Source organism: Fukomys damarensis, unplaced genomic scaffold, assembly GCF_012274545.1.
Source record: "Fukomys damarensis isolate Sample0158 unplaced genomic scaffold, DMR_v1.0_HiC HiC_scaffold_22, whole genome shotgun sequence".
NCBI classification, from domain to species: domain Eukaryota; kingdom Metazoa; phylum Chordata; class Mammalia; order Rodentia; family Bathyergidae; genus Fukomys; species Fukomys damarensis.
The window spans coordinates 23,296,072-23,309,951 of NW_022900934.1; the positions used below are offsets into that span (position 1 = coordinate 23,296,072).

The window sequence follows — 13,880 nt, forward strand, 5'->3', positions numbered from 1 at the left end:
AAAAAAAAAAAAAAAAAAAAAAATAGAGTGACTAAAAAAAAAAGCAAACATATCCCTTCATAACAGAGAGGATGGTTTTGAATAAAAGACCTGGAGGGAACAAAAGCAACAGCAAGCCAGATGGATAATAATGGGGAAAGAGCATTCCAGGTACTGCAGTGGGTTTAGGGATATAAACAATGTTGATTTATTTGAGCAATGACAAATAAGGTGGCCAGAATGGATAAGCAGGAAAGCAGTGTCAGGTTAGAGATTTAGTACTTTCAGGACCTTATTGGCTGTTACACTTTGGGTCTTGTCTAAGAGCAATAGAAAATTATTAGAGGATTCTGGCAGAGGTGTGATTAGGCCTAACTTCTGCATTAATGGGATTGGTTTAGTTGCTATGGTGAGAAGAGTGTGTTGAGGTAGAGATGGTGGAGTGGAATTGCAGATGACACAGGATAGAGAAGACATTGCCGAGGCTAACACTATAGGTTAGGCTGAAACTGATAATGCCTTGGACTGAATAGTGACAGTGGAAACATTGAAGAGTTGAACATAAGCAGCTGGTTGGAGGCTAGGAGAATCATGGTCAGATTGCAACCCAAGATGTAGGTTCCCAAGGTTATTGTGAAAGCAACAGAGGAAGATATTTTTAGGGGCTGAGCAATATCTGGATCATGGTTGCATTAGAGACAGTGCTGGGATTGGAACTTTGCTTAACATCTGTTAAGGAGTTGGAGTGAGATTTATTGGTATCTGTAGAGATCAAGGTCTGGGCAGCACTATGTGATTAGCACCAGTTTTGGGGGTGAGGATTTGTAGTAACTACCATCTCCTGTGCCATTCAGTTCACTTATGGGTTTGAGAGGTAATGAGTCTGTAGGGTCTTAGTTTCCTTGGGTGTTCTGGGATATAGGCTCATTTCTGTTGAGTAAAACATGCTGGCCTTTCCAAAGTAGGACCTAGAATTAGGGAAAGGTAGAGAAGTGTCCCTGGTGCTTGACACAGCTCTTTCTTCCTGCAGATGGCCCACTGCGTGACCTTGGTTCAGCTGTCCATTTCCTGTGACCACCTCATTGACAAAGACATCAGCTCCAAGTCTGACCCACTCTGTGTCCTTTTACAGGATGTAGGAGGGGGCAGCTGGGTTGAGGTGAGGTGGACCTTGGAGGTTATGGAGGGAGGCTAGGATTATATTCTGGGATAATATGTGATTGTGATGCTTATTGGCCTCTGTCCACAGCTTGGCCGGACTGAGCAAATACGGAACTGCTCAAGCCCTGAGTTCTCCAAGACTCTGCAGCTTGAGTACCACTTTGAGACAGTCCAGAAGCTACGCTTTGGAATCTATGACATAGACAACAAGACACCAGGACTGGGGGATGATGACTTCCTAGGAGGAGCTGAGTGTTCTCTAGGACAGGTATGTAGGGACAGGGGTTATTAGGATCATTCAGATACAGGTTCTGTAAGTGCCCTTTCATATAACCCAGTGTGCCTAGAGGGGAGGTAAACAGGATCTAGCCCTTACTGAGATAATAGAATCTTCATCATGCATTGCCCCAGATTGTGTCAAGCCAGATACTGACTTTACCCTTATTGCTGAAGCCTGGAAAACCTGCTGGGCGGGCGACCATCACGGTAAGGAAAAACACAACAAGGGTTTGAGAGGGAGCTTACATTGATGGAGGATTCACAATGTCATATGGTCTTCCTTGCATAGGTTTCAGCTCAGGAGTTGAAGGACAGTTGTATAGTAACCATGGAAGTGGAGGCCAGAAACCTAGATAAGAAGGTATTCCTGGAAGGAGGCCCTGGAGATCCAGAATTAAGGAGAGTGGGATGGTTTGTGGTGTATAAGGAATAAAGATGGAAACAGAGGGCTGGCATAGTGGTTGTTGCTCTCTAGTCTTGTAACTGGAGTATCTGTGGCACTTGGCAGGACTTTCTGGGAAAATCCGATCCATTCCTGGAGTTCTTCCGGCAGGACGATGGGAAATGGCATCTGGTATACAGATCTGAGGTGTGACACCCCTGGGAGTGGGCCGGGTCGGGTAGGAGAGAATCTCTTGGGTTTGTGACTGGCAGGGTTTGGGAACACAGGGATAAAGAGAATGCAGGTGGGTAAGAAGTACGGCACCTCCTCACGGAGCAGGTCAGAGTTCATTGAGATGTCTTGCCCTCCACCTCCAGGTAATCAAGAACAACCTGAACCCTGTGTGGAAGCGCTTTTCAGTTCCTCTTCAGCATTTTTGTAGTGGGGATTACAACACACCAATCCAGGTGAGGAGCTTGCCTCCTGAGTGAACCGAGCAAGGGAAGAGAGCCCGGGGAGGCACTGCTCGTTTGTTACCTGCCTCCTTTATATATACACATGCATGCCTTCCTCTCAGGTGCGCTGCTCAGACTATGATAGTGATGGATCACATGATCTTATTGGTACCTTCTACACCAGCTTGGCCCAGCTGCAAGCAGTCCCGGTGAGCCTTGACCCTATTCAGGGCTGGTAAGATGGGCCTGGGTTGCTGCAACCCAGGGGAGACAGGTGAGAGGACAGCTTCAGTCCTTGGCTCATGCTATGGGAGTTACCTACCCTAATTTTTCTCTCTTTACCAGGGCGAGTTTGAATGCATCCACCCTGAGAAACAGAAGAAAAAGAAAAGCTACAAGAACTCTGGAACCGTCTGTGTCAAGATTTGCCAGGTGAGACAATAGCCTGTGTGCCGCAGGCTCTGATCCCTGAGCTCCAGTGATGCCAGCTCTCTTTCACCCCGGGCATGACCCTGTTTTCATTTGCAGGTAGAAACAGAATATTCTTTCCTTGACTATGTGATGGGAGGCTGCCAAATCAACTTCACTGTAAGTTGCCTTTCCAAGGGCAAAAGAACAGGTCTGGGGGCTTAAGGTAGCCTTCAGCTCCTTTCCTGGCCTCCTACCAGGTGGGCATGGACTTCACTGGCTCCAATGGAGACCCTTCTTCACCTGACTCCCTGCACTACCTGAGTCCTACGGGAGTCAATGAGTATCTGACGGCGCTATGGAGCGTGGGCAGTGTGGTTCAAGACTATGACTCGTGAGTAGTTGGTCCTCTTGGCTGTCCCCACTCCCTGCTGTTACCTTAGCCTCTGGGCTCATAATCCCCTCACCACCTCTTCCTTAACTCACTATCCTCTTACAGGGACAAACTATTCCCAGCATTTGGATTTGGAGCTCAGGTACCCCCTCACTGGCAGGTGAGCCCTCTCATCCTCATTCTCCTTGTTTTCAGTTTCAGTATCTTAATTTTGGGGGATATGGTGAATTTACTTGATGCTTGTTGCCCAGCTTTAAGGGGAGGTGCAGTGATGTATATAGCAAGCTTGAGACTGAGCATCTCCTCTGGAGCCTTGTTATGTACCATAGTACCCTTGTTTTTTCTTTCTTTCTTTCTTTTTTTTTTTTTTTTTTTTTTTTTTTTTTTTTTTTTTTTTTTTTTTTTTTTTGGTACCAGGGATTGAACTTGGGTCCTTGTGCTTACAAGGCAGGCGGTGGCACCACTGAGCTAAATTCCGGCCCCTGTTTTTCGTTTTTTGAGACAGGGTCTCTTGCTATATACCTCAGGCTGACCTTCAACACACTATGTAGCTAGGTTGCCTTGAACTCGTGGTAGTCCTCCTTCCTCAACCTCCCAAGTGTTGGGATTACAGGCGTGCACCACCATGCTGGGCTAGTGCCCTTGTTCTTGCGTCTTCCTTCCTGTTCTTGCAATTGAAATCCAAGGCGAATTCCTCTCTCAACAGAATTTTAATTGTTAGCGTTTGCTTCATAAAGCACTGCCCAAGGAGCCATCTAGATGAGTGCCTACCCGAGTGGATATACCAGTTCACACCCCTGACTGCATATGCATGTTTATTTCAACAAACTGATTTTCAGTTATGATCAGGGAAATATTTCATAATAGTTTCATTTTGTAAATCTCACTATATGAGAAGTAATGTAAAGAATTTTACAGGGAAGCAGCTAAATTTAGGGCTAGTGTGGGGCATGGTGGCACATGCCTGTAATCCCAGCATTTGGGAGGTTGAGGGAGGAGGATTTCTGGGAATTTGAGGCCAGCCTGGATTACATAAAGTTTAGGACCAGTCTGCACTACACAGAGAGACTCTGTCTCTCAGGGAAAAAAGAAAATTAGGGCTAGGTTTTCAAGTTAACTCTTTTGACTCTATTAAGCACCAAATATATCTAAAGTTTTTCTAAAATAAATGGATATATCAGGGCTGGGGATTTAGCTTAATGGTTCTGCTCCTGCCTCACAAGCACAAGGTCCCGAGCTTGATCCCCAGTACCAAAACAAAAACAAAAACAAAATAAATGGATATATCGGGTACATTTATAATACTCAAAGTTTAATTCAGTTTCATAGACCTCAAGGAAATAAAAGGAGTATGTACAGCTTCACAGAGAACAAGTGGGGAGCCGCAGAGGGTCCAGATGAGTGTAGGGCCTTAGTGGGAGCGTTCCCAGGGGAGGGGGCTGTGTAAGGGAAACTAGACAATCCAGTGAGACTGCAAACTACATAATAAACAGGTCTGTGGTATTGTGGCCCTGGAGAATTGGGCCCATGCTTCTATGGAGCTACTTCTGTAACTCTGGCCAAGGTCAAAGGAGGCCTCATACCTGGAGAAGGGAGCCACATCCCCTTAGTCCCTAGAGAGAGTATGCCCACAGGAGTCCCTCATCCAGGAGAGATCTCCACTGGGGGACCCATGGGTGGCCGCATACCAGGAGGAGGGCCTGTCATGCCTGGAGAGGGTGTCCCTCGGCCCATAAGTGTGTCTGGGTGGGTACTGGGTTGGAGCCCCTCCAGTACTCGCTGTGGCAGCAGCTGCAGCAGTTCCAACAGTGCCTCTTTCTTGTGGGATCATCACCTGTTGAGATGGCCCACCAGTCCCATGGACTGGCCCAGCAGGCACCTGTAGCATGGGAACACCAATAGGGATTCCTTTACCTGCAGGACGACAAAATTTCAGAGACCCCAGTAGCTCCACAGGTGACACTCAGGCAATGGCAGTATCTTTGGGAGGAGGTTCTTCTACTGTCAGTGAGACCAGGTTCTCCCTTTGAAGCAGCACCAGACTGAGGACTTGTTTCTCTTCTCTTTCTGTTCGTTTAGAGTTCTTTGGTTTGATTTTCCTAAAGTCATCCCAGTCACCGAGGATCAAATTTATATGGTTGTTCAAAGCCTTGAAGGTAACAGTGAAGATCTAGGCATCTTGCGGGATGCTTCATCCTGTAGTCTCTGTGCTGCAGCATTCTGATGGCTTGGATTCGCCTCCTCCAAGGCCTAGCCAGAGCCAGCAGCCTGTTTTCTGCTGCCACTACCAGACATTTAGCCACCAGTAAAATCCTCATTTTCATTCTTTTTTTTTTCCCCATTGAGTTTATTGGTACATTTTAGGTCTACAGTACAGTTACATTCATCATTGGGATCTTGTACCTCTACATGACAGGTCTTGGTTCTCATTTTTTCCCCTTGTCCCTGCCCTCCCTTCCCTCATTTTCATTCTTGCCCTCAGGTCTCACATGAATTTGCCTTGAATTTCAAACCTGATAACCCCTATTGTGAAGGTAAGTTCCCTGACCTTCAGTGTGAAGAAGATTGATCTGTCCATACTTGAAGGGTGAGCCTGAACAGGCAAAGAAGAGGAGTCGGGAAGAGATTCCTGCCTCTGGTGAATTTTAGAGCTACCCCTCTGGAGTCAGTTATTTTTTTTGGTACCAGGAATTGAACTCAGGACTTTGCACCTGTGAGGCAGGCGCAGTGCCACTGAGATAAATCCCTAGCCCTCAACTCTTTTTTTTTTTTTTTTTCTTTAATTCATACATGTTTGGAGTAGATGATATTTACATTCATCATATGGAGTGGGTACATGTACTGAACATATCTTGGTTGTTTTTATTCCCCTCCCTCCATCTCTAGACCCCCTTTCTCCATTTACATTATTATTTTTAGTTCATGTTTATGACATATGAAGATACATTTATTAAGCCAGACACGATGGCACATGTCTGTGATCCCAGCACTGGGGAGGCTGGGGTAGGAAGATTACTGTGAGTTCGAGGCTATCCTGGGCTACATAGTAAATTTAAGGCCAGCCTGAACTACATAGTGATACCCTGTCTCAAAAAAAATTACACTCATTGAAGATAGTTGGTATATTTATACATGATGTATCTTAAATGTTTACATCCCCTTTTCCTCTTCCTTAAACCTCAGGCTCTTGGTCACCTTCACATTTGCAAAAGATCTCTCTCTCTGATTCCTTTAGTTAGTCTTTTATTTTGCTCTTTATTTGTACTTGGAATTACTTAAATGAGAGAAACTATACTGCATTTAAGCTTGTGTGACACATTTATTTCACTTACATTGTTTTAAAAGATGTATCCATTTTCCTACAAATGTCCAGATTTTATCCTTCTGTATAGCAGAATAGTATTCCATTATATGTAGAATACTACATTTTCTTCTTCCATTTGTCTGATGATGGACATAGGCTGCTTCCAAGACTTAGCTATTGTGAATTGTGCTGCTATAAACACATGCATGTATCTCTGTAATATGATATCTTTAGCTTTTTGGGGACAATATCTAGAAGGGGAATAGCTAGCAAAAGTTTTTTCATTTATTGGTTGTTTCTTTGTTCTATTGACTGTTTTCGTTTGCTGTCCAGAAGCTTTTTATTTTGATGTTATCCCATTTTTTTAATTCTCTTTTTTTTTTGGTACCGGGGATTGAACTCAGTCAGGCCCTTGAACTTGCAAAGCAGCTGGCAGAACCACTGAGCCAAATGCCCCAGGCCCCCAACTTTTTTATTCTTGCTGTTAATTTCCTATGCAATTAGAGTTCTGTTCAGAAAGTCCTTGCCTACCTCAGTCACTTCAAGAGATTTAGCTATCTTCCAGTAGATTTAAGTGTTTCTGTCTTAAGTGTTTGGATCTTTTCATTTTGATTTTAGTTTAGTACATAGAGGTATGGGTCTGTCTTCAGTCTTCTGCATGTGTCGGCAGGTTTCCCAGCACTGTTTGCTAAAGAGGCTATCTTTAGCTGGGTGTGGTGGCACACGCCTGTAATCCCAGCACTTGTGATTCAGAGGCAGGAGGATTGCCATGCGTTCAAGACCAGCCTGGGCTATATAGTGAGACCCTGGTCTCCAAAAAAAACAAAAACAAAAATATAAATAAATAAATAAATGAGGCTATCTTTCCTCCAACATGTGTTCTTGGCCTTTTTTGTCAAAGATCAGATAGCCAAATGTGTCTAGGTTTGTTTCTGCATCCTCTGTTCTGTTTTTGACAGTCTTGCTGTGTAAGTTCAAACTAGCCTTGAACTCACAGAGATCCTCCTGCCTCAGCCTCCCAAATGCAGGGATTATGGATAAGTGCTACCACACCTAGCTACTTTTACTCTTATTTCTTTCTCTTGCCTCACTGCTCTGGGTAATGTTTCAAGTACTAAGTTGAACAGAAAGGATGATAGTGGGCTTCCTTGTCTTGTTCCTGATTTTAGAGGGAAAGCTTTCAATTTTCCTACATTTAATATTATAGACTATTAGTTTGTCATAAATGGCTTCGACACTGCACCTGCCTTGCAAGCTCAAGGTCCTGAATTTGATCCCCATTACCCCCCACCCCCATAGCTTTTATGAGATTCAAGTAAGGTTTTCCTGTACTTACTTTATTCTGGGTTATTGTCGTGAATGGGTGTTGGATTTTGTGAGATGCTTTTTCTGCAATCTATTGAGATAATCCGTGTGGTTTTTCTCTTTGGTTTCTGTTTCTGAATTACTTTATTTATTTATTTATTTATTTATTTATTTATTTATTTATGGTACCAGGGATCAAACTCGGGTCCTTGTACTTGTGAGGCAGGCAGTGTCACCACAGAGCTAAATCCGGGGCCCTGAATTACATTTATTAATTTGTGTATATTGAACGATCTTTCCATCCCTGAGTTGAAACCTGGTCATGATGTATTAGCCTTTTAATGATTTGTTGCATTCTTTCTGCCAGTATCTTATTAAGGAATTTAAAAAAATTTTTTTTCAATGTAATGTGTGTGTGTGTGTGTGTGTGTTTTGTATCACTATGTAGCTCACACTGGTCTTGAACTCATGGTAATCCTGCCTCAGCCTCCTGAGTGCTGGGCTATTAAGGATTTTTGCATCTGTTTTCATTAAGGAGATTGCTCTGTAATTTTCTTTGGTGGGTCTTTGGTTTTGAGATTAGAGTGATGATGGCTTCCAAAAATGAATTTGGAAGTATTCCTTCCCTTTTAATTTATTGAAGAATTTGAAGAGTATTGGTATTACAGTGTCTTTTAAAGGCTTTTTTTTTTTTTTTTTTTTTTTTTTTACCTGGGATTGAACTCAGGACCTTGCACTTGCAAAGCAAGCAGCAGCACCACTAAATCCCCATCCCTGTCCATTTCTTTAAAAATTTCCAGTTTGTTGGAATGCAGTTTCTCATAGCTCCTACTATCTTGTGAATTTTGATGGTGTGTCATGATTTTTGCCTCTTTTCTTGATTATAGGTGTGCACCACCATACCTGGCTCCTTTTTCATTTTAATTGCATTAATGTGAACACTCTCTCTTTCATAAGTTTGGCTAATGGATTGTCTATTTTGTTTATTCTTTCAAAGAACTAGCTCTTTTATTAATTGATTCTTTGTATTTTTTTCAGTCTCAATTTCATTAATTTCTGCCCTGATCTTTATGATTTCTCTTAAATTTGGTTTGGGTTTGGTTTGTTGTTGATTTTTTAGTATCTTGAGGTTCATCATTAGGCTGTTTTTGTAATGTGAGTATTGATTCCAATTAGCTTCCCTTTTAGGACTATTGAGTCTTGTTGGTTCTGGTATGTTATACTGGCATTGTTTGATTCCAGGTATCACTTCATCTCTTCTGTTTCCTGTTGGATGTTCAGGAGTGTTAAGTTGTTAAATTATTAAATTTCCAGGCATTTATAAAATTTTCTGTGATTTCTTCTGTAACTGATTCCTATCTTCTTTTTCTTTTCTTCTTTTTTGAGATAGGGTCTTGCTATGTAGTTCAGGCCAGCCTTGAACTCACTATGTAGTCCAGGCTACCCTGGCACTCACAGCAGTCATCCTACCTCAGCATCTTCATTTCCAATTTCAGTGCACTATGGTCTTATAGTAAACATGGGATGATTTTGATTCTTTTATATTTATTTAAGCATGCCTTGTAGAGTAGTATTTGGTCTATTTTGGAGGAAGTTCCATGTGGTACTAAGAAATGTGTTTTCTGTTGTTGTAGGGTAGAACACTAGATATCTTAGTCCATTTGTTCGAAGGTGTGGTTCAACTCTATTTGTTGATGGGGGTTTGATGTCTTTTTGTGAAAGTAGGCTATCTAGGTCATCCATTATGATTTTATTGGTATTTGATCTTTTATGTCCTTCAGTACTTGTTTTTTACAAAGCTAGGTGCTCTAGTACTGGGTGTATACGTTTATAACTGTGATCTCTTCCTATTGGATTGTTCCCTTAGCTAGTATGTAGTGATCTTCCTTACCTCTTCTGATCAGTTTTAGCTTGAAGGTTACTTTGTGTGAGTAAAATTGCTCCTGATGTATGAAATACTATTTTTCATCCTTCAATTTTTAATCTATGATTCATCCTGGGAGCTTCCTTTCTTTCATCATAGTTTGGTGTTTTGTATGCCTTACATACCTGTATGTTGAAGTCTTTGCTCATACTTGAAAGTTTCATGTTTTCTGTAAACAAATTCTTATTCTATACGTGCCGTCCTCTAGTTTGTAACTCCAGTTAGCCTTGGTGTCATCTAGTAGCTGTTTAATTTTTCTTGTTTTCTTAGCATTTTTAATGCCTTATTGAGTAATTCATTGTAATTGCCACTTTGTCCTTGATATGTGAAACCTGGTCTTTATGTTTGCAATTTATAAATCCTATACAATTTTTTTAGTTCTGAAATTTGTCTGATACCTTTTTGTGGAATCTATATCTTTGGCAAATTTGTCATTCATGTTTTAAACTTTTTCGTCAGCTCTTCCAATTTTTTGTTTCTCCCATATCCTCATTGCCCCCCCCCCTCGGTACTGGGTATAGAACTCAGGACCTCCGTGTTTGCCAGGCCAGTCCTGTTCTACTGAGCTAAATCCGCAGCCTGATTCCATAAACTTTTGCATCATGACCTTTTTGAATTCATCAGGTTTCTTTAACTCTTCTTAATTCTTCATAAAGTCTCGCTACCTGGTATTTACTTTTCATTGGTGTTCCCTGAATCTACCTTGGACAACAGTTGGAAGACCTTGGGAGCCTTTTGTTACCTTGTTTTCTCATGTTCCTCTGTGTGTGTGCATTTGTGGGGGCGGTATAGATATGATTGTTTATTTAATTTTTGGTGCTGAGGACTGAAGTCGAGGATAAGGAGAGACTGTAGTTGGTTATGATGATTTTTTAGTTAGATATTGCCTTTCAGTGATACGTTTTGTTTTATTTGTCCAGAGGTAGTATTTACTCCAGCTAGCTATTCAAGTGGTTTAGACCCTATTACACACTGTTTTGAGGAAAGAATTACTACTGATTATAACAGCACCAACAGATCTGATCTTACATTGCTTATATGTGATAAACCTTGCGTTTACCCTTTCACTCTTTATCAAAACTCTTTGCAACCAGTATTCTATTATTACTACCATTTAGTCTGCAGAGTGCAAGGAGAATCATAGGGATGAGATGGAGGGGTGGGTGAAAAAGGAGTATAAATCACTAAGAGAGTAAAAAGGTTGGTAGGAGAAAGAGTAATAGGGGATCAGATTCTGGTGGAAGTCTTTTAGTTGGATTGAGGTGTTAGTATTGAGGGTTTTAAGATTTGTTGGGGCGAGGATAGGATGTAGGAAGGGGAGGTATACTTCGGAATTGAGGAAAACTATGAGGTTGTTGAAACTGTTTCTATATTTGTGCACCTGTAAAGTGGAGAAGAGGCAAAGACAGGGACCTTAGGTAAGATAAGAAGGAGCAAAATGAATAGAATAGAGAAGACAGAAGGTTAATACAAGAGAAGGCAGGGGTAGCTGAGAGAACAGAATACGTATAGCGAACAAAAACTTGAAAAGAATTTAAACTGTGAAGGAAACAAGTAAAAAATAAAAAAATAGTATTGTTACAGAAGTTTGAGCTGAAGATACAAAATAGAGAGCTGGGGATTTAGTTCAGCAGCACTGCGCCTGCCTTGCAAGTGCAAGGTCCAGAGTTTGATCTCTAGTACCAAAAAAAAAAAAAAAAAAATGTCTGGTGGGAATCAGATGAAATACTCCAGGAAGAGAATGTACATGTGATTCCCTTGTGACTACTGTGCCCTTCTTGCCTTACACTGATTGCAGGCAACTACACCAATTTCCCCCTCTTTTCTCTTGCACTCAGAACCCAAAATAACCCAGTCTCAAGAATTCGCCCCTTCAGCTAGCAGGCAGAATATGACGATGTCTCTAGACTTCTGAGGGACTCTTACCCCTCAGCATGATGGCAAAGTCGGTGTGTGTGTTCATGTGCTCACCGGGTTCCTTGGGAATTAGCACTCAGGGGTGACCACTCATGAGTCCACAAGACCTATTCCCTTGTTTACCTTCTCTTTGCCCACAGCTGGTGGGGAGCTTTTCTTGCCCAGAGTGACTGCTGCTGAGGATGCCATTAGGCTGCAGCATTCCCCGGTGTTTCGAGGGGTGGTAGTGGGAAGAAAGGGCTGGTATTTGCAGAGTCTGACCTAAGCCATGGCCGCACTTTTCCCACTTTCAGCAGTCTGGATATTTGGGTTCATCTACATGTATCATCTTCTGATTAATTTTCTGTTTCAGGGTATAAATCTCTCCCCCACTACAGAGTACCTGTGGCGTTAGTGGATCCTCTCTGAGCTTCTCTTCCTCTAATCAGCCTTGTTGGATCTCTACCTCCGAAGTCAACTCTTCATCTTGCTACTTGCTAACCATATAAACTTGGGGCAACTTGCTTACCGATCTGTGCTTTGGTTTTACAATTAACCTAACTATCATAGGGTATTGAGTATTCAAGGAGAAGATTCAAGTAAAGCAATACATTTGAAGCAGTAATCTTGCACATAGTAAGTACTCCCCAAAAACCAATATCTGTTTATCTTAGTTTCCCATTGCTAGAAACAATACCTAACAATCACAAGTTAAAAGGGGAGCGGTTTGTTTTGGCTCACAGCTTTAGTCCATGGACTGCTGGCCCAAGGCAGAAACACCATGGTTGGAGGATGGCAGCTCATTCTGTAGCAGCCAGGAAACAAGAGAAGGGAGCTGCTGGCAACAATGCACCCTTCGGGTCATGCTCCAGTGACCTATCTCCAGCCAGGCCCTACCTCCTAAATGCACACTCACCTACTGAACATATCAACGGATGAATCTACTGATGAGTATATTTTCCACACACCTGAGAAATTATGGGGACATTTCAGCCACTTTTTGGGGGGTATCAGGGATCAAACTCAGGACCTTATACTTGCAAGGCAGGCTCAGAGCCACTGAGCTGCATTCCTGGTTATGGGGACATTTTAGATCTAAACCATAACATTCTTAATTATCTTTACCTTGCAGTCCCCAAGAGTAGGAATTTTTGGGGGGCAGGTACCAGAGATCCAACTTGGGACCTTGTGCTTGTGAGGCAGGCAATGGCACCACTGAACTAAATCCCCAGCCCAGGAGTGGGAATTTTTTAACTGGCCTGATCTGACTTGAGGATGCCTCACTTCCTCGTGTATTGGAGATTGGATTGCACTGGGGATTCTTTGCACTAAGTTGTATTCCCAGCTCTGTTTTATTTTTTCTTACTAAATTGCTAAGTCCTGAGCTCCATCTTATCCTCCTGCCTCAACCTCACAAATCACTGTGATTAGTCTCCTAGGCCGGGCTAGGTTTATAGGCGTGTATTTCCACATCTGGTTTGATATTTTTTAACTTTTCTTTTTCTTCCTAAAATGCTTGAGAAGTTTGAGTCCAACCAACTTTGTGCCTATTATCATCCATACAACCCTTCATCCCAAATACTTCAGTGTTCACTAAAAGACATTCTGTTAGATAACCAACATAATACAGTAGTATTGTCCGGTTTATACCATTTATTTAGATGTTGCCACTTGTCCTCATATCTTTTACAGCAAAAGGGAATCTCAGATTGCATATGGCATTCAATTATATCTTTTCATCTATAAGAGTTCATCATGTTTTATAATATTAACATTTTTTTAATAATACAGGCTTGGGCCGGGGATATAGCTTAGTGGCTCTGTGCCTGCCTAGCAAGTACAAGGTCCTGAGTTCAATTCCCAGTATGGGGGTGGGGATGGGTACAGGCTAGATCTAATTTCTAGACTAGTCCTTAGTTTGGGTTTACCTGAAGCATCCTCAGACTTCCTATTTTTTAGCAGAAATTCTACCCACACGATTCTGTACATTCTCTTGCATCATAGCAGGAGGTGGATATGATGTTGGTTCTGTTGCTGGTTGTATTAACTTTGATCTCTTGGTTAAGATAGAGTCTATAGGTTTCTTCACTATATAAATACTGTTCTTCCTTTCATAATAAGCATCTTTTGAGAATAAACTTTGAAGCTATATAAATATCCAGCTATAGCTATACCTGAGGCAGCAGGGTTGCCACAAGTTCAAAGCTTGGGCTACATATTTAAGGCCAGCCTAAACTACCAAGTATGTTCTGTCTCAAAAACAAAACTACAACACCTGTAATCCCAGCACTCGGGAGGCTGAGGCAGGAGGATCACTGTGAGTTCGAGACCAGCCTGGGCTACATAGAGAGTTCCAGGTCAGTCTCAACTACATAGTGACACCCTGTCTCAAA

At 42.1% G+C, this 13,880-nt stretch overlaps 1 protein-coding gene and 1 pseudogene across 6 annotated transcripts in view; one reads left to right on the plus strand and one right to left on the minus strand.

Annotated features, from left to right (window-relative positions):
- The window catches only part of LOC104873345 (RNA-binding protein 12), a 52,260-nt gene that overhangs the window by 34,752 nt on the left and 3,628 nt on the right, over positions 1 to 13,880 (plus strand). For 3 of the 6 annotated variants that reach the window (XM_033767142.1, XM_010639958.3, XM_010639957.3), the window contains exons 2-13: positions 1,010 to 1,138; positions 1,229 to 1,408; positions 1,552 to 1,626; positions 1,709 to 1,780; positions 1,928 to 2,008; positions 2,179 to 2,268; positions 2,379 to 2,465; positions 2,602 to 2,688; positions 2,785 to 2,844; positions 2,925 to 3,058; positions 3,164 to 3,218; positions 5,541 to 5,592. In XM_033767142.1, the coding sequence (XP_033623033.1) occupies positions 1,010 to 1,138; positions 1,229 to 1,408; positions 1,552 to 1,626; positions 1,709 to 1,780; positions 1,928 to 2,008; positions 2,179 to 2,268; positions 2,379 to 2,465; positions 2,602 to 2,688; positions 2,785 to 2,844; positions 2,925 to 3,058; positions 3,164 to 3,218; positions 5,541 to 5,592 (1,102 nt within the window). Of the gene's footprint in view, positions 1 to 1,008; positions 1,139 to 1,228; positions 1,409 to 1,551; positions 1,627 to 1,708; positions 1,781 to 1,927; positions 2,009 to 2,178; positions 2,269 to 2,378; positions 2,466 to 2,601; positions 2,689 to 2,784; positions 2,845 to 2,924; positions 3,059 to 3,163; positions 3,219 to 5,540; positions 5,593 to 13,880 lie in introns of all 6 variants that reach the window. The other 3 variants (XM_033767145.1, XM_033767143.1, XM_033767144.1) reach the window with 3 other exon arrangements.
- LOC117287240 lies at positions 4,568 to 5,277 on the minus strand (annotated as a pseudogene).